General features: G+C 34.7%; 2 protein-coding genes and 1 pseudogene across 2 annotated transcripts; 1 reads left to right on the forward strand and 2 right to left on the reverse strand.

Moving 5' to 3' along the window:
- The window catches only part of LOC125211089 (protein SUPPRESSOR OF NPR1-1 CONSTITUTIVE 4-like), a 31220-nt pseudogene that overhangs the window by 3537 nt on the left and 6452 nt on the right, over positions 1 to 21231 (reverse strand).
- Positions 6857 to 8547, forward strand: LOC125216846 (uncharacterized). Its single transcript, XM_048118621.2, has 2 exons — positions 6857 to 6904; positions 7834 to 8547. The coding sequence occupies exon 2, from the start codon at positions 7847 to 7849 to the stop codon at positions 8195 to 8197; it is 351 nt and encodes a 116-aa protein (XP_047974578.2). The 5' UTR covers positions 6857 to 6904; positions 7834 to 7846; the 3' UTR covers positions 8198 to 8547.
- On the reverse strand, positions 10577 to 19770 carry LOC125214846 (uncharacterized). Its single transcript, XM_048116031.2, has 13 exons — positions 19335 to 19770; positions 18298 to 18449; positions 17165 to 17256; positions 16188 to 16301; positions 15607 to 15937; positions 14713 to 14892; positions 14448 to 14528; positions 13133 to 13351; positions 12908 to 13050; positions 12335 to 12501; positions 11602 to 11819; positions 11334 to 11426; positions 10577 to 10943 (listed from the first exon to the last, which is right to left on the reverse strand). The coding sequence occupies exons 1-13, from the start codon at positions 19522 to 19524 to the stop codon at positions 10767 to 10769; spliced, it is 2157 nt and encodes a 718-aa protein (XP_047971988.2). The 5' UTR covers positions 19525 to 19770; the 3' UTR covers positions 10577 to 10766.

Consider the following 21231-nt stretch of genomic DNA (forward strand, 5'->3'; position numbering starts at 1 on the left):
CTCCAGCTCGGCTTTCGTCATCGTCGTTCAGCCGAGCAGCCGCTGTCCACCATTCGCTGCTGCTGTCATTTCCCGAGCTGCCTGCCCGGTTTATCCAGCCTCGGCTGTTCACAGAGAGCGTCGCTGCTGTGCCTTATTCGTCTCCTCTTTCTCTCTTTCTATCGCCATACATCGCCATCTCCCTTCCTCAGCTCGCAGCCTCTCTGCCGGTCAGAACGTAGCGTCGCTGCTGTCGCGGTGTAGTTGAAGCCTCCGGCCCCGTCTGTCTCCATCGCGTGGTTTCACGCCGTCATCTCCAGCCGCTGCGTCTTTCTCTCGTTTACGGCACTACAGCGCCCTCGCTGCTCGCTGAAATCAGCCCCTCGCATATCTCTCTAAATCTTTCACCAACAAGCACCCTCATATTTCTCTCTCAAACTCTCGTCGTCTTCTTTCTCTCTCAAATCTCGACTCTTCCATTGTTCCTCAAATTCGATCGCTCTGCCTTCCTCTCTCTTCGATTTTGATTCCAAAATCAAGCAGTGAACTCCGATTCTACTCCTAATGTCAATCTTCTTCTTCTCAATCCATATAGAACCCCTTATACTCTCCTTTTCTTCCCGCAGCGATGTCATGCCGTCTCCGACAAGTTGCCGTCCCTCTCTCTTCTCCTTCGCTGGTTTTCGCTGGAAAAGCACAGCACCACCGCCGCCAATGCCACGACGCAGCAGGAGCTGCTGCTGCTCTTGATTCCGAAACTTGTTGCAGATCGTGTCGCCGTGCAGCCGTGGTCGCTTCTGTTCGCACCCGATGCCTGCACCATCGTCCTCCCCATCTCCTCCTCTTGTCTCCATCGAAAACATGGTGGCTTCAGCGCCGTTGACGGTATCCACTCACGCCGCTGCTCTGGCCCGCTAGGAGCCACGCCGCCATCACCATCCATCGTCGTTGCTGATCATTCAGGGTTGCCGCTGCTGTGCAGTAGATGCAGCGCCGCCTCTGTGTCTCCTTTTTCATCACTGTTAGGTCGAGGAATGCCACCGCCGCTCATCGCCTATCGACCTCTCTCTCAATTTGCTCTCAATTTCAGAAAGAACTCGCCGCCTACTTTCTCTTATCCCTCTCTGCTCTTGACTTTTCTTGCTATTTAAATTATGTCTAGAAAGATCGTGGGATTGAGGAAGACATACATGCATAAAAACGGTTAATCTCTAATTGTTGAGATTTTGCAGGGTGTTGGAGAGATTTCCGGTAACAATTTTGTGTCGACAAAAAGACTGACTTGGTTGTAAACTGATATGGGCTCGTGGGTTTTCTCAAGAAGAAAAGAATTGGGCTTTTGAAAGAATGAAAAAGAATTGGGCTTGATAAAATTAAAGAAAAAGATCGTAGCCCAATTTCAATAATAAAAACTCCATCCTATTCCATCGAACATCGAAAATAATTGAAGGCAAAAAATTTCGGCTACACAATCGACGTTCTATCAAAACAAACTTAAAAGGAACAAAAAGTCGGGGTGTTACAAAAAAAGATGTTCCCTCTTTTAATTTTTATAGTTGGAATAGAGTTTTAACTGGGCCGAGCTCATTAGCAAAACAAAGTGGGCCTAGGCTGAGCTCCTAAGTTGAAATGAGATCCAATCAGGGCCAATTTTCAACCTTAGGCCCAGCTTGAGCCCATGACCACATGAAAACCAGCCCAAGCTCGGCCTAAGACCATCTACTTATATTCTCTTTCAAACTTAATTATAATTTTATTTATATTTATTCTAAACTTTTATAAAAATTTCTATTTTTAAAATTTCATCTTTATATTTGAAATTTTCAAAAATAAGTGTAGGGAAATTTGAATGTATATATTTATTTAATATATTAATATATTATTTTATGTAATTGAATGTATATAAATATAAATGAAAATATATTATTTCATAAATAGTTTAATCCTCTAATTTTTGTTATTTATAATATCTAATACTTTATCCATTCCATGCGACATAACGCTCTTAGGAGTTTCTTTTGTTCAACTGGGGCGGTCAGGGCGACTGGAGTGACCGAGGGGATTGCAGCCGAGACAACTAGGGCAGCCAGGGTGATTGGAGGGACTATGGGTGTGACTTTTCACACAGGTGCAGCCTCTTGGTTTCTAAAATTGATGCGGAGCACTGCATGGCTGCTTTTACTTTAACTTGTTTCAACTTTTTGTTCTTTCCCCTAGGTGAATTCATTGTTTTTCACCCAGTTTTTTTTTAGTTTTCTGAAATATGTAAAGTATTTTTATACTTAGTTAACTATCTTAAACCATAATTAGACATTAGTACATAAATAGTATAATAAATAACATAAAAAATTGCCCTTTCACACCAAAATCCATCCACCTAATTGATTTGTATAAATAAGCATTTTTATATTTTCAAAAACATTCAAACAATATACTACTCAATTGATTAGTATGTTAAAGGTAAAGATATAAACAGAATTCGGCTATTAGAGCGCCCCATCTCTCTGCTCCCTACACTCCTAGCAACACTGATGGATTAATGATGCATCACAATTAAGCATATGAATTACACCTATTCCCCTATCAGAAGATTAAAGAAAGCAGAAAATTATAAACTCATAACAAACTATCAAACAAAATAACTAAATCATATTCAATATTGAACAAGATGTCATAAAATAATTAAACACAACTAAAACTCTTGTCTTTGGATTCAATTCATGATTTTAATGATAAGGTTGTATCTTGGGTCCTTATATTACATTTTATATCCATTAACAAGACTTAAACTGCAAACATCAAGTCTATGAAGTTAGCTAACTACAGTCATATCCCTAACCTCATATACAAGTTACTAAAAGGTTCACAATGAGTTCCAGGACTAGAAAAATAAAGAGTAAAAGGAAACCTTGTATTTTTCGACTAGGACATCCTTCACAAGTATGAAACTGACATCTGATGATGTTTTTTTCGTCACCTGTCCTCCCATGGCATTGACCTTCTTTCGAATGGCGTCCTACAAGTCATTTCGATAAACTAAAATTCATCATGTGCAACATATATAATATGTGAAATAGATATTGAAAGTATATAATAATAGGAAAAAACTTGAGATGGTGAGTTACACTGCCCTTGGTGAATGTGATAACAATGAAATGTAAACTCCTAAAAAAGGTTTCCAGCACATGCAATTCTAAAACAGTTTTACAAATAGCTTGTAAGTAATCAAAAAGATGAGGTATGTGAAAATTCAAGATTATAGGTAATATAGAAAGTTAAGATGATGGTTGTACAGCTGCAGAACATGTTACATAATTTGGTATGCTAAGCATGAGATATACGTCCACAAGGAGAGCATAATCTTCTAAGCGCTCGTGAACCACAAATATATCAAGACTCGTAACAATTCACAAAAACAATGTTGTAAATTATAAAATACAATTAATTGTAGACAACAAGACGGACATACACACAGTTCAGTTGATGTTCAATCAAGAATAAAAGAACGGATGCTAATAACCCTTATTTTACTCTACACGGATTGGAGGAGCTAAGTGGCACCGTACCTTTACATCCTTGTCAAAACCAGATGCAACTATATTTACACCATCAAATGCAATGCAGCAAGTGTACCCCTGATTAGGTAGCTTCCGGCGCTCTTTCGCACAGAACACACACTGAGGACCTGGTAGTAACCAAGATCCAGCTAAAGTAAAAAAACTGCAAATTAACCTAAGATGTTAAGCATGAAAAGCGGTTTACTGCATCACCTACTATGAGTTTTACAACACTGAAGCTTAGCTCTCTATACACGAAAATTACCCAAAAACATTTTTAAACATATGATTCAAATTTGTTTCATAAGCGTACAAACATACCGAGCAAATTACAGTCCTTGGATCGAAGATACTCAAATTTCTCCTGCAAAATTACATTACAACAACAAAAAAAAATGAACTCAGTTAATTTCCAATGCAACTGCAGTTCAAATTTCCCTTAAAGCAGATAAAGTTATGTACATGGTCGGGCGAGGCGATGACGTGATAGTCGTTGGGTCCATTGCGGGAGGGATCGCAGCTGAGGAAAACCTGGGCGCCGTTGAAGTTCAACACGTCGTGCAGCGCGTCGAAGACCTCAGGTGGAACCAGACTCGGCCACAGGCACACATTCGCGCCAGTAAACACTTTTGCCGCCATGAATTTCTCTGCGTGTTGAGAATTAGGTTTCTGTAATTGGGAGAAATAGGGATTTCTACTCTTGAGCGCGGGAAATGGCCATATCTTTGTTCATTCTAGCTCGATTATATTATTGTTCAAAGAATATGGAGTAATTATTTCATCTTATATTTTCTCTTAATTTAATTTTTTCCACTTATTATACAAAATAAAATTATATGAAATCACCTACTGTACAAGAACACAGAGAGAGTCAACCCCATGCACTCTTTCCTTTTTAGCCTGTCCTACAAAAATATGCATTTTCTAATTTTAGAAAGTCTTTTCACTCTAATAGGGCGAGACTTATTCTCCACTAACAATACTTTAAATTTAATTACTTTTTCTCTCTACTTCTCTCTTACTTTACCAATATTACATTAAAACTCGTGTCAAACCTAATGTGTATATTCTTTGGGAACAAAGGGAGTATTTCCTATTTGCTCCATTACTTAGAGCATTAACAATGGTTGGCCGATGGGAGGGCCTTTCCCATCAGCCTCATCAGCCAACCATTATGGTGAACTAAACTTCTTTTATTAATTCTAATTGGACTTATCAGTGGGCTAATAAATTTATTAAATAAATAATAGTATCAGTTTTTTAGCATCCCTAAATAAATAAGTTGTCACAGGGTCATCTTTTAATACTTATAGCACCCTAATTCAAAATTGAGACCAAATCTACATCCTTAGATTTTAAAATGAGTTGATAAGATTAAATCTTACGAATCTCAATAAATAGTAGACAAAATATCAACAAAAAGGTAATATCGTCATTATGTTATCATATGATAATTTTCGTGAGTGTTTTTTTATAGAGTAAAGGCCAAATGTGGTCCCTAACATATGACCGTTTTATCAATTTGGTCCTTAACATTATCTTTTTGATTATTTGGTCCCTCACAAATAAACTCAGATCCGAATCGGTCCTCACTTAACAGAACCGTCAAAAAATAGACGATGACCGCAATTTGACTATATTAAATTACTAATGGTAATTAATTATACCTAATTATAATTCTTAATTCCTATTAAATTACAAATTATTCATTTCATTTTGCAACTGATACTATCTTTTTTCCAATTTTGCTAATAGGAAAAGAATTATAATTAGGTATAATTAATTACCATTAATAATTTAATATAGTCAAATTGTTGTCATCGTCTATTTTTTGACGGTTCTGTTAAGTGAGGACCGATTCGGGTCCGAGTTTATTTTGAGGGACCAAATAATCAAAAAGATAATGTTAAGGACCAAATTGATAAAACGGCCATATGTTAGGGACCACATTTGGCCTTTACTCTTTTTTATATCAACATAGTGTATTACAAATATCAACAATATGATATAAGAATATCAACACTAGTACAAGAAAATATCAACACATATTTATTGAGAGTTTTACATGGTTTTATTGAGATTTTATATGCATTATATTGAAATTTTTTGATGTATTTGTTGATAAAAATCTGGTTATCAACATTTACAAAAACTAAAATAAAAAATATCAAATTTCATCATCCGAACGTCGTCGGAACATATGCAATTGAAATCTCGTTGGAATCCTTATAAAATTATCTTTAATTTGATATTTTTTTTGCGAAAAAATAATTTAAATCGAGAGAGTTACGTAAATTTTAAGTTTTAAGATGATTTTAATGAGAGGGAATTGACATTAATACCCCTTATTTTTATTTAATAATTTTCTTAATTAAAAATATAATCCACGTGACATTATTTCAACCACTAGATTTCATAATCTAATGGCTAAAATTTGGTCTTTGGGATTTCTAATTAGTTAGCAATTGATTACTCCCCAGTTGTCACATATTTAAGTTTTCATCTAATTATTTAATAAATTGTCACATATTTGAGTTCAATTAATATTTATTTCATGTATTATATGATTTTTGCATTTAAATTTATTTAATTTGATAACATATCAAATATAGAAGTGCAAAAAAATTAAAACAAAATAGTAATGAGGTAGAAATGAAATGGAATGGGAGGGCCCTCTGGAAGGGCCATTTCATTGCAGGGAGATAGACCCTTTGGCCAAATGCTGATGTGGAATGGAAGGGCCCTTCCATTGCTAATCCTTTTAGAAATAGAGATTTGAAAATGATACAAAAAAGAATAAAGGTCAAAACTTATCCTGAACATACGTTCATTTTATGATTTTGATTATATACTTTATTTTTTGAATTTCTGCATTCTGAACATTTCAATTCGGATCACAATTGATTCTACACTAACAATTCCGTCAATTTTTAAACGGTTTTAACCCGATTTTAACTCGAATGGGACTGTTAAAACCATCAAAATCGGATTAAAATCGTTTAAAAATTGACGGAATTGTGAGTGTAGGACCAACTGTGAGCCGAGTTGAAATGTTCAGGATGCAAAAATTCAAAACATAAAGTATATGACCAAAATCATAAAATGAGCATATGTTTAGGATCAATTTTGGCCTTTACTCTAAAAAAAAATACCTTTTGTCTCCAATTAAGTTGGGTCAAAATTTTTTGGCATTAAAATTAAGAAATTGTGTTAGAAAGAAGTATGATGAGATAAAGTAAGAGTGATTAAATATTTTAATTTTTTTATTAAAATAGAAAATAACTTAAATCACTCGAAGAGTTTTATACACAAAACTAATACCCAAATTGTTGCAGGGTTTTGCTTCTGAAATCCGAAAATCAATCTAGGTAAACCAAACCCCCTCTCCTCTCCTCTCTCGCTTGCATTACATTTTTCTCTTGTTCATTTTTCGGCTGATCAAATATACATCACCCATGAAATAGATCTTTGCCTTCACTTCGATTACAGAAATCTGGACGAGTAAATTGACTGAGAGACTGCAATGATGCTCCACTTTTTATTGCTAGGATTTAGGATTTAGCATTGAGAATAAGGGCTTAGGGTTTATTGCATTAATTTTCCAACTCCTTATATATTTAGCTCAGATACGTAATTGTTTGAGTTTGTTGATTTTTTTTTTTTTTCCAGCTACATAGCTTCTATGCTGCTTAAAATGTGTTGATTTGGAAAGTGTGGATCGTCATGTCCATTGATATCACCCCTATAATAGAAGCTTTCTTTTTGTGAGGGAGTGGGGGAAATTTTACTTTCAGGAAGATGACCAGATTAATTGAACTTCTCAAGTTTCTTTTGGAATTTATAAATGATACTCCCTCCGTCTTCTAAAAATAGAAACTTTAGAAACGACACAGGTTTTAATGCAAGATTGGTTAACAAAGAGAGATATAGAAAGAAAAGTGTGATAGTGGAAAATGGACCCACGTCATTAGAGAGAGAGAGAAATTTCCTTAAATAGAAAGTTTATATTTTTAGAGGACGAACCAAAAAGGAAATTTCATTTGGTGTGTTCTTGATAATCTGGGATTCGTCCTTTTACTTGAAAAGAGAATTCCAACGTTTTTGGACTTGTGTATTTGATTTTCTTGTCAGCATGCTGTTGCTGTTAGTCTTGTTTTTTACATGGAATATTTGCCATTTGGGATGCATTCTCTTTCTATTTGTTGGTCTATTGTGATTTGTGAGTGAGTGTATTTTTTTATGGGATTAAATGATATTGTGAAAATAAAGTGATCAGTATTAGTAATATTTATGGCAGAGTGAACCAGGAGATGACAACCAACCCAAAAGCAAAAGAGCAGTTAACTGGAACGGAAAATGAGCAACCTGTGCCTGTTGGGTGGTTACGGAAAATTGAAGAGCGGTATAGGAAAACCAAAGAAGATGTCGAGGCTTACCCCTATGTATGGGGCTCTTATATTCTTGTATACGGAGGTTTTGGTTTATGGCTGACCTACAGGTGGAGAGCTCTGCGCAAAACTGAAGACAGAGTTCGAGCTCTTCAAGAGAAGATCCGCAAACAGCGTGACGAGGCGTCTACTTCTGCTGAAGTTGCAGAGAGATCAGTAAAATATGGTTCATCGAAACCCAAGCCGCCATCTGTTGATAAAGCTACCAAATAGTCAGTGTAAGCTAAATATTCTTCTGGAAACTTATGTTTTGCAGTTCTAGTTCGCAGATTCTGGTAATTACCTACACTTTCACTCGTTGTTGGATCATATGAGCAACATTTCCAGTATATGGTAGTTAAAGAGTATTATTTGAGCTCTTAGACATGAACGATGAGGATGGAAAATAATGATTCTGCCTTTTTCCATTGTCTTATGATGAATGTAAATTTCATTTTTATGCCACACATCCATCATAAGCTGAGGGTTGCTGGATAATGGTGGTTTGTAAATTATAGCTGACAATGAAAGTTTGAGAAGGTATTGTAAACTGGTAATTCACATTAGATGGGGTAAGTTTTGCATTTCTTTGTAATGTATCTACTGTATATGCTAACACCAAGAAGAATGATTTTCACTTTAAATTGAACTTCGGGATTCTCTTAATCCTTCATTTTAAGGAGAACTAGTATCACACCCGTGCGATGCGCGACTCGACTAATTTCATCATTGTGAATTCATATTTTGAATTAATTACTTAAAATCAGATATTATTAAATTATTTAAGGATTAAAAATCACAAGTATATAAACCAATTTAAATGTTACAATTCCAAAAACCTAATTACGCAACTTTAGAAATCAACCAAGCACAATTTAAATTCAATTCCAAAAACATAAATAAAGTAACTTTAGAAGTCTATACACATATTTAATTAAGATGTCAAAAAGTTCGAACCGCTTATGATAAATTATTGCTGAATGAGAAATTGTATAAAAAATGTACTACTTCTCCTGTCACACAAGAATATACACTTTTTAATTTTAAATGTCTTCTAATAAGATGTGACTCATTCTCCACTAATAATACTTTATTAACTTTTTCTTTTTATCTCTCTCTTACTTGATCAATTGTGGATTAAAACTCATATCTAACCAAAAGTGCATATTTTTGTTGAGCGAAGGGAGTAATAAATATTATCTTTATAACACATTTGAATTTCTTGACTTTAATTTAATAATATTCAAAAACATATACATAAAGCATCACCAATATTCTAAAATAGGATCCTAACAAATATGAGTAATCTCGAAATAAGTCTAAAGATCTTATGATACCTAACTCAAAGAGTGTGTACAATTTTCAAATTAAAATAGGTATGAACAACAAATTCAATCACGCATAAAATATTCTACTAAAAACGTTCTAAGTTCCATCGTTTCTCCTATATACGCTGGCAACATCCCGACAATATTGAACTTCTCAATATCCTGCGTAATAGCAAGATCCATCATAATCATATAAAAGCAATGAAATAAGCTGTGATATAGCAAAACAAAGTTAGAAACTGATAAGATAAGAAATGACAAAACACCTACCATGCGGTCTTGGAAATGCATTCCAAGCTGACGACATTTGACTTGTCTCCGAGTTTGGTCATTACAAACTACAAATTCTATTGAGAAGTTTAACTGGAGAAGCAACTCATAAACTTATGAATGACACATATTTATAGTCAAAATATATAAAGAATCTATTTCAATAATTTTTAGTACGTTTCTAATGATGCGGCTGTTACAAATTAGTGTAACGCTAATTACATTAATTATGTAATACTAACAATTTGTGGACTAAACAATGTTTGACTTTATTCCATTAATAATTAATAATTAATAAAATATACTATTACTATACTATACAATTCTTCTAATCAGCTAAGCTAATTTGTGGAGTATATATTTATTATATTATTTAATATTAATTGTAACCATTCTACGGTGTTTATTGTGATGAAATTATATTAGCACTTATAATATTACTCCTTAATTAGTGTAACCATTTATACATTGCTTATAATGATAATAAATATAAATATAAATATGATAATGATAATGATAATAAATATTAGTATATTACTCCTTAATTAGTGTAACCATTTATACATTGCTTATAATGATAATAAATATAAATATAAATATAAATATAATATGATAATAAAGTCAAACATATGAAGAAACCATATTGCGCGTAACATTCACAAATTTATTTTAAAAATAATTGTGCCAGTTACAAATTTTAGGCTGAATTTATTTCAAAACTCCCCACACCATATTGTTTAGCCAAAATCATTTAAAAAATATCTAAAAATAGTGACAGTTACATAAATTAAATGGCTTCAAAATGAAAGGCCATTTAATAATTTTACTTTATAGCATTAACATCCTTTGCATAAAATAATTATTCAAAACGTCTTAAAACTCGTCTTTTATATATGTATAGATATAGATGCATAGAATCATAAGATTGATTTGACACTTTGATTTCAAAATTTTGGACTTGGCAATTAAGATCCCATATTTTAACAAATACACGATAAATAATATATGTAGTGACTAAGAAAATAAACGTTACCACTATACAAATAATATGGCCTCATGAAAATGTACAGAGCTGGCTCAGCTACACAGCATAAATTATAATAACAGTGAAAAGCAGAGGTGCAAAAGCTCTTCCAGAATTACTTTTACCCGATCAAAACCAGACTTGTCATTTACAAGATACTATGATTTTAACATTGAATAGTTTAGTGTGCCTCCGACATTTCTTGCTTCTCACTAGCCAGAGTAGAGGTGATTATTTGATGTTGCGTTCGTTCCTGAGCCTTCCTCCGGTTTGATTCTAGGATTATGAGAAGTGCAGTGATGTCAGCAGGGCTTACTCCACCTACTCTACTAGCCTGCCCAATTGTTTGCGGCCTCACCTGCAGAAATGGAGATATCAAATGTCAAAAATGAGTTAAATCGTGTTGATAGCTGACCAACTCGTTTATCCTTTATTCGGAGGGGAAGAAACAAGTCATCTGGCGATAAAAACAAACAACCATTCACACTTCTATAGTTGGTTTCATCTAATCTGTAATCATAACAATCCTACTTCTTGCAGGATGTGCAAAATTCTAGTTACGTGGTATCGACGAAGCAATTTATTTGAGCATCAATACATATCCTACCCAAAACCATTAAGGAAAAAGCAAATAAGCAATTTATGCTGTTCACTGCCTATTTGTCTGTGACTTGAAGAACAGGGAAAAATGTGAAAGCTATTAATTTGTAGGTAGAAATAGCATAACTACAATCAATAAGGAAAATACCTTAGACAGTTTCTCACGTGCTTCATGTGACAAAGTTGTCATATCATAATAGTCGAGGTCCTCAGGGAGGCGTCTGTGCTGTTGTTGAGCCATCTACAAAGTCAATTAACAAAAGAAAATCAGATTTTCTAATTCAGTGAAATCAAATATATAGACTATAAAAGATCTCCTGGTACGTGTATGCAAGCACTGACACGGGAAAGACAATACAGAGAGAAACAAGCCCGCTAAGTGTTAAAAGATAATTTATCATGCTTCAGTTTTCTACCTGCCGCAGTTGGGTTTGTTGACGTATGATGAAGCCTTCGTACTTAATATCTATCTCTACGCATTCCTTTTCCATCCTAGATAATAGAGCATTTCCATATCCATGCTTGTCAAACAATTTGTATTGCACGTGGGGCTTCTTAAGGAGGCTTTCCAGTGTAGATGATTCCTTCACAGGCTGAGAAGAAACCTCTGTGACTTCAGCAGCAAGATCTCCGCCTGAAAGCACACATAAAGGGTACAGTATTTATAGCCACCACGCCAATTTTACAGAATATAACCTTTGAGTTAATTTAAAAATACTATTTGTCATCATTCCCTTCACAAATATTAGCAAAATTTTCTACTACTTAAACATTCAGAAGTTATGCAACGGAAGATTCTTGGCTGAGGTGTTTGACTTTGTAAGTTGTGAAAGGATTAATTCCAAGAACTGGTGGTTTGGTTTTGCATCTAGCAAGTTGTTTATGGCTTCTCGGAATGTCCTCTCCTATAGATTCCAACCACGTATAAATTTCAAGACAATCAGCAAAACAAATATTGATCATGATTCATGAATGACAACAAAGTATGTAGAGTTGTGGATAGATAGATATCTACATAACGGTGTGTGCATAAACAAGCCATTGTCAAGAGATGAGGACCTTCTTTTATCTATTTTTCAACAAGGTATCAACTTTACAATCATCATACAATGTCTGTGGATACTCGGGAATAAAAGCATAAAGACCAACCTGAAACTCTGACAGTCTTGAGTCGATTTTTCTCTTCCAAGATACGAGCCTGCTTGTCCTGGTAGATCTTCCAACGCACATCATCTATCAAACCAATATCTCGTCCAAGGGGTGTGAGGCGGCTATCAGCATTATCAGATCGCAACAGCAAGCGATGCTCAGAGCGGCTGAAAATTTGTAGCAAAAAAATAATAATAAATAGTTCAAACAATAAAGTAAATAATAAATATATTGAATATATTCTACTCCACTATTCAACAGAAAAAATTAGTATCAGAGCTAGCCATGCGAATACCACTCTCCCAAAGATGTGAATGCAAATGAGAGACCAGTTGAAGCTAGAGTAACTGATTGTTGTTCAGTTAGGAGAAGAAGCATGGCTATATAATCAACAATCTATTTCCGGTAGTTAGTTAATGACTAATGAATGAGAAAGATTAGTTACACGATAGAGGGCTTGATATATTGAGCTCAAGCTGGTTCTTAGGGATTATCATCCTTATAAATTCATTTTTATTCTTTGTAAGGAGGTGGTCTGTAGAAAATGAGTGTGGATGGGATATAGATCTTTACCTTGTCAACACCCGATACGGTTCCCGGAGGTCCTTCGTCACCAAATCATCAATCAAAGTTCCTATATAACTGCTTTCTCTCTCCAGGACAATTAAAGATTTACCATCTGAATGTCTCGCAGCATTTATTCCGGAAATGATGCCCTGTCAGATAAGGTACTGAAAATTATATAATACTTTATAGATGACGAACAAGCACATCAACATCATATTAGTTGTAAAATACCTGCGCAGCAGCTTCTTCGTAGCCAGTTGTACCATTTATTTGACCCGAGAAAAATAGTCCTTCAATTTTTTTTGTCATGAGGGACCTAAAACACTGATGTGCTGGCAAGTAATCATACTCCACAGCGTAAGCAGGCCTCAGCATTGAACAGTTTTCAAGTCCAGGTAAAGTCCTCAACAGTGGTAGCTGAAGTCTCTCCGGTAAGCCCGTGGAAAATCCCTGTTAGGTAAGAAGGCATGATGATTATCTCTAATAGATCAACTTCGGGTTGCGTAAGATAAGCCCAATGGTTGCATGATAAGAAGCATCGCCCAACCCACCCACATGTCAGTACACACACCAAAAAGTCCAGAAAGGATATAATTTATGTTTAAAGATGACTTTTTCGTCAAGGCTGTACAAACGTAGATTAACAATTTGCTTTCCAACAAAAAAATGTGACTAACACCCCCTTTACTTGCCCAGAATACTGTATCCTATAAGATAGAGAAGTGTTCCAAACAAAAAAACAGGTTCAACAAAAAGTTGCAGAAATAGCAAAAACAAAAGCGTGACTAAACAAGTAGAGAGTAGTTCCTAGGCACATTATCATTTTCTGACGCGTATCTATTAGCAGTTGATCAATACTCTTGTCAATATAGTTTAATGCTACTGAGTAGTGACAAATTGAATTATTGATTGTGACCTTGATATGGAGCAGGAACTGCTAACTATGATGAACGCACTAACTATGGATATGATGATAAAAACAGACCAATTCTATACCATCCTTCAATTCAAATTTGCAAAAGCAATGTCTCCCTGCATAGTATGGATTCCAAGCATTCATGATCTGGATGTGAATGAGTCAAATTACTTATTCTTCCGTCAATTAGTGGATCATCTCTCTGAAAGATGTTCCACTAGAAATATTCTTTACGATTGGTGTTCATAATGGCAAATATAGGTCACAAAGTGGGAGAGTTTGTACCTACAATAAATTTCCAAGGACATGCAAAAAGCGATAGTAGATCCTGTCATTTTCTTATCTTAAAAAAGAAAACCATTATCATATATATTGGTTCCTACAATTCATTAGTATATCTAGGATTTCCTAATTGTTATTTGAGGAATAGATTTAACCTAGATGAAAACCTATCTCTCCACTCCCTATATATATGGGAGACTCGCATTGTGAATAATGAATATACAGCATATTCTCTTCTTCTATATGTCTCTATACATTACTGCTTACCTTTCTTAAGAAGTTTAAGAAGCCCATATACTTGTATGTAAAAAAACGAAGAATTGGAAGACAATGGTAAAGCCTAATAACCTGTACATACAGTTCAGGCACTGTCCGACCCTCTGGTTCTAGAAATATTTGGTGAGACTCCTTGTCCTGAAATCTGACAATCTAGAAAGATGTTACACAACAACTTTAGGAAAATATAGAATTATAGATACAATATGAAAGAAAATCTAATACGCAGGTTCATGCATTCTGTATCACATTTATCTATAAGTAACATGCACACAATTTCTGAATGGCAAAGAAAAGAAGGCAGAGATACATCAAAAGGTATCTACATCATCCTAACCTTGTCTTCAATAGAGGGGCAGTATCGAGGTCCCTTAGCTTCCACCCATCCTCCATAGGTTGGGGTCTCATGCAAGTTATCTTTTATTAATTGATGAGTTTCCTTTGTAGTACGTGTCAGATAGCAGCACATCTGTTCCCTTTCAATATGGTAATCAGGATCGAAGCTAAACCAGCTTACCTGTTGATCATTAAAAAGAGTTTTAAATACCTAAGGTATCTATTACAAGCACAGCCACCCAATAAGATTTTGGAAGCTTTAGCTGATAATTAAGCTCAAACCAACAGAGTCAGAGACAGAATATAACAAACAGCTATTATGACGTTGTGGTTAGAGTTACCATTTTTGGTCCAAATTCAACTGCTGAGTCATACAGATCAATTGCCATATTCACCATTACAAAGTTATAGCTTAATTTTAAAATATTAAAAAAAAGCTGAACTTTTTAGGCATTGGACTTAACAACATAAGAATTAAGCTGGGTGGCCATGAAGTCTGGGGCCAACCTAAGTTACGTATGGTAACATCAGGTAAACAAGACCTGTAGGTGATTCAACCCTAACATGCAACCAGAATTTTGAATATCAATCCATCAATCCATTATTAATAAAACTAGAGATAAGACACTAGGAAGATTTGTCAATATATAACATCAGTGGTCCAAAATTAGGAATATCTGAATGAACTAAGATATTTGAATAACCCAACTGCCTACATCTGTCTTCTGCAGTTGCTGTCTTTTTCTTAAGCCAACTGCATTATAGTGTAAAGGTATAAGTTTAGGTACGAACCCACGTCACATTGGCCATAAAATGTAAACAGTTTACCAAAAAACAGTTTCAAGCTACATCCCATTAAACTATTGAACCTATATATGAAATTTAGTTGCATAACCTCTTCATCTCCATGTTGAGGCTCCATTCCGGAGAAATCCACTGTGCGAGAATCTACCCGTGCAGGTGTTCCAGTTTTTAACCGGTCTGTCTCAAATCCAAGCTTCTGTAGATTTTCTGTAAGGCCATGTGAAGCTGATTCACCAGCTCTTCCTGCAGGCATAGAAGTTCTGCCAACCCAGATTTTCCCACTCATGAAGGTGCCAGTAGTGAGAACAACTGAGGGTGCATAAAACTTCATGCCAAAGAATGTCAGAACGCCTTCTACACTGTCATTCTTCCCCACCAATACATCCGTCACCATTGCTTCTCTAATGGAAAGGTGAGGAGTACTGAGCATATGAACCGATAGTTAGACAATGAAAGCAACAAATAACAGTGACATCTCAGATCAAACATGAAGCTCTACCCTTGTATTACAGCATTATAATAATTCTTCAGCAAAAATTTCAACGTAAATGACATACAGACGAAGCAATATCTAGTACAACGCAATTAGTGAACCACAGATGAAATAAGTCAAGTTTACTCGTAAGTGCACTTCATTGATATCTCTCATCACGGAAGGATGGATGAACTTGCCTTTCCACAATCTTTTTCATTTCAAAAGCATATTCCCGTTTATCAGTTTGAGCACGTAATGCTCTGACAGCAGGACCCTTTGAGAGATTCAATATACGCTTTTGCAAGTAACACCTGAAATATAGACATCATATCCACTCATTTACGTATAATAAACAGCTGCAAAAGAGATAGGGAGCATTGTCTACCAATCAGAAACACACATGTGAAATAGGAACACCCTGTATAAATCTTATTTCTTATTGTCATCAACTCATCATATTGAAGAAACTTATTCATTACTCATTACATCAGACAGGTATATCTTATGTCCATTTAGTTCAGTGCATGATGTTGTGGCACTAGCCAGATAAAACATGCCTACTCAATCACACCTCAGTGCTCTAAGTACTCATTTATTTTCTCTCATGGACTAGTCTGTTAAATATTTCTGATCACGAAAGTTCATAACTTCACACGGAGGCCTTTTATTCCTCATTCAATGTCAGGCATTCATTTCAGTATACTAGAAACTTCAGCATTTGAAAACATAACTGTTGGCTTCCAGCCTTCCTCCAAGTGGATTTGACAGTTACCAAATGCGAAAGAATTATGAAACATAATACACTAATTAGGAAGTCATTTCCCTTACAAACTAATCAGAAGAAAACAATTTACACCGATCTTCGTAAACCAAAATAGTATGGAATAGCTAAAAGGAAGTGGAAGAACGCCATGCCAATCAACTGATATGCATTTTACGTTTGGTATTCTTTTTTAATTGTTAAATGAACATAAATTTAAAGGAAACGTCACGGTGGACTCGAACCCGAGACCTTTGGCCTTAGGCATTAACTACTCTACCACTAGGCTAACTACCAACACACGCACACACGTTTTGTATTCTACTTGAACATCATGTACAACAAGAGCATCACACAATGATCATGGTCAATTTAATGTTAAACAATACTAATATTAAAGGTCCAATTGTTTACCTATCTGCTACTTTTCCCATTTCACCACCAAGTGCATCCACTTCATGTACAAGTTGAGACTTTGCAGGTCCACCAACAGCTGGATTGCAGGGCTGTATTCAACTCAACTTAGGGCAAAAATAATGTGAATCTCAAGCACATATATGATCATTTTCCCTCAAAAAGATACCATGAACAATGATTTGTTTATTTACCATTGCACCCAGCAGCATCGTTTATTTACCTGTTTGACCTTAATATCAGGGCTGTATTCAACTATATTAGTCTTACCATTGCACCCAAGAGCGCTGCGTTGTTAAATTGCCTGTTTGACCTTAATAATGATTTTTTCTCATCTTTTTGGTAACCATAAATAGTTTTAGAGCTACATGCAATGTGCATGGACACTATTGTTAATGCAATCCAGAAGCCTAAGAAGTATCTTAATGTGCCTCTATTTATAACTATAAATACCGCTGACTGCTCTGCAGGAGCTGCATATCTCAGGCTTTCTACAGGCTCAAAGATGTCACTCATCTTCTTTGTTGTCCCATGTTTATTCTTGTTTTAACAATAAATAATTATCAAAGTCTTGAGTGCAAGACTTCTCATCTTCTTTGAAAATGACAAATACAGCCTTTGAAGTTTGTATCCCTCACAACTACACCTGCATTAGTTGACCTAACACATAATAAAACTTTTGTCCAACAATAAAGAGTAAACCTTCCCCTAATATACCATTTCAAAATGAATTGAGAGAAAAAAAAAATTGCCTAGGGTATAAATAATTTTTTCAGAGTGGTAGGGTGAGAGTAGAGGCTGAAAAAGTTGCAAAATTATACTTAAATTCTGTGTAAGTGGGTCAGGAATGGGTCAGAGTCTAGGGTGAGCGATTGCATTATTGGGTGGATGGGTCACATTATTCTTAGACACATCACTTTGGGATAATAAGCAACATAACTTCTTGAAAACAGACTACTAATAATAAATGCTAATTGAATTCAAGAACTCAACTGGAATATATATCTCAAAGCTAACATTTGAGAATACATAGTCAAAATTGAATGGCAGACAGCACATGATACAACGAATCAGTTCAGAAACAAGTGATGATAAATATTCAACAATCAGAAAAGGTGGGACTTGATAATAACCTGCCATGCAATTCGGTCAATGTTCAGAGTGAGAAGAAGTGTTTTTGCTCCTAGACGAGCAGATGCAAGTGCAGCTTCACATCCTGCATGCCCACCACCAACTACAATCACCTCATATATTTCCTCCGATCCATCCCTGTGATTATTCGATTCTGCAAATAACATTACAGAAAAAAATACTTCTTAAGCATTTTTTCCAAATACATCTGAACTCAACTATAAAATTTGCATCCAAGTTTAGATAAGAGAATCAAAATATCAACCTAGTTTGTGAATGAAACATTACTAAAGCTGTGAAAAAAACACTAGAAATAGAAGACCAAGTTACAATATCAATCTTGATAAATACTCCCTCCATACCATGTTAATAGAGGCGTTTCGTTTTCTGCACTCGTTAATTCTACCTCCATCCCACAATAAGAGCCACATTTCTTTTACCATAAATGGTAAGTAGGCCTCACATTCCACCAACTTATTCCACATATATTTTATTATAAAACTAATATATATGAGTGGGACCCACAGGCCACTAGTTTATTCTTTAAATTTCTTAAAATACGTGCCCACACCAAATGTGACTCCTATTGGAGTCGAAGGTAGTAATAAATAGTTAAAGTGGTGAAAGAATAAGTAAGAGAGAGATCATCTATACATTATTCTCTCTCTTACTTTACTCTTTATCCACTTTATTATTCTTCCAAAGCGAGTGCAGAAAATGAAACGCCTCTATTAAGGCGGAATTGAAGGAGTACAACAGAGTTAGGAGTACAGCTTGACTGCGAGTTGAACTTGTTTTATACTAGCTTAACCTAATATAATACGCTAAAAGTTCCATCAAATCATATTCTAAAGAAGTTACTGGAAACGAATTCAATGCCTTGAACATGTTTTGGTATCCGAAATAGGTGAAACCTGAACTAAATTCTAAATAGACAATAGTTGCATTTCACAATTAGAGCTCTATAAGTTTCGTAATTGAAGTTCTAAACACGCGTTGAACAGACAAAAATGCCGATTTTGAGGGAATGGGATTGTACCTTGAGAAGCAGAGGCTGAAACACAAAAGGACCTAGGTGGATTGCGGTGAGTAGGGCTGAATATGGCGCGGGTGTTGTGAGAGGGCAGGCTAATCGAGCAAGTGAGCGACCTATTGAGGAAGAAGAGAGGGGAATAGTGTGGACAGATAGAGGCGAAGCGATTGAGATGAAGAGAGAGAGTGGTAGTCATTTAGGTCTAAATCGTTGGATTAACTGTGGGAAGGAGTTGGCATAGATTAACTTAGTGGATGAAATCGAAAATACAGAGAAGGGAGAAGGGGAAATCGAATAGGTTATGTGTTTGAGATTCGATTTGGTAGTCGTTCAGCTCTAAAATCTTTGGAACGGCGTGGATAAGTTTTTGTTGGCTGAGTTTTGTGCCGCCGACGTCGGCGATTAGGTGGTTTGGAATTCCCGGCGGATTGGAGTGGAAGTCTCGCTACTCGCTAGTGTAGTATATTTGTTTGGGGCTCATTGTTTGGGCCTGTTATTTTTAGCATTATAGGCCTATTTACATAAATTGGCTTGGGCTATTGTGTAATGTTATTCTTTTCTTGGGTAGATGTTTTAATGTTTATTGGGCCATTATATAATGTTTTTTACATTCTACTATTCTTATAATTATTGTATTTAATTTTTATATTAATTATGATATTTATTTTTATTATATATTTCGAATTTGGTTTATTTAATATTTTATATAAATTCTTTATTTTGATTTAATTAGTTGTAAATATATCTTCTTTATTTGAAAATTATTTGGCCCTCGAGCTATGCACGGGCCGATGATGGTTGATCCGTTGGCACTTCTATAAATTATTTTTGTACCATTTTTTCGGAAGTATATCTTTATAACTCTATTATGCTTTAATTGAATTATTATATTAAATTTTAAAACTTAATAAGAATATTTAGGTTTAGCTACATTTTTAATAGAAGTAATCTCTTAATTATATATTATTTAATTTCAATGTACTAATACATTTTTTTAAGCCGATGTTGGTTGATCCGTTGAAAGTCCTATTATTATAAGTGAAGTTGTTCGTGATGAACTTGACACATCTCTTGCAGATGAGAGCACTTTTGTTTCGTCATCTTTTTTATTAATGTGGAGGTTTTTTTTTTATTATTTGGATTGAATTCTTTTAGTTTTTGTATTTACGTAAGGTTTAATGTCTATAGGTATACTACTTTAAGGATCTTATTCTAATGCTTATCCCTAATCCAAAATCAAGACTAAATCTCCACCCTTGGATTTTAAAATGAGTGGATGAGATTAAAGCTCACAAATCTCAATAAATAGTAGACAAAATATCAACAAAAGGGTAATATCGTCATTATGTTATCATATGATAATTTTCGTGGGTGTTTTTTTATTTCAACATTGTGTATTACAAATATCAACAATATGACATTAGAATATCAACACAAGGACAAGAAAATATCAACACATTTTTATTGAGATTGGACATGCATAATATTGAGATTTTTCCTACAATATATTGAGATTTTTTGTTGCATTTGTTGATAAAAGCTGCTTATCAACATGTACGAAAATTGAAATATAATTTATCAAATTTCATCACCCGAACATCGTCGGAACATATGCAATTGAGATCTCGTTGGAATCCTTATTAAATTATCTTTAATTTAATATATTTTTTGCGAAAAAATAATTTAAATTGAGAGAGCTACGTAAATTTAAATATTTGAGATAATTTTGAGGAGAGAGAAAGTAGTTAGTTATAATTACTACTTGACATTAATACTCTTTTAATTTAATTAATAATTATTTAAATTTAAAATATATTACACTTGACATTATATCAACCACAAGATCTTCTAATCTAATGGTTAAAAATTGATCTCAATTTTGGATTGATAATTAGTTAGCAAT

This window comes from Salvia hispanica, chromosome 3, assembly GCF_029641045.1.
Source record: "Salvia hispanica isolate PSC_SH4W2 chromosome 3, Shi_PSC_v1, whole genome shotgun sequence".
Taxonomy (NCBI): Eukaryota; Viridiplantae; Streptophyta; class Magnoliopsida; order Lamiales; family Lamiaceae; genus Salvia; species Salvia hispanica.

Coding starts and splice junctions, on each gene's coding strand:
- LOC125216846 (XM_048118621.2), top strand. CDS start 7,847: ATGACAACCAACCCAAAAGCAAAAGAGCAGTTAACTGGAACGGAAAAT.
- LOC125214846 (XM_048116031.2), bottom strand. CDS start 19,524: ATGACTACCACTCTCTCTCTTCATCTCAATCGCTTCGCCTCTATCTGT. Junction 18,450..19,334: donor TTCAGCCTCTGCTTCTCAAG/GTACAATCCCAT, acceptor TGTTATTTGCAG/AATCGAATAATCACAGGGAT. Junction 14,893..15,606: donor CTCAACATGGAGATGAAGAG/GTTATGCAACTA, acceptor AATGATCAACAG/GTAAGCTGGTTTAGCTTCGA.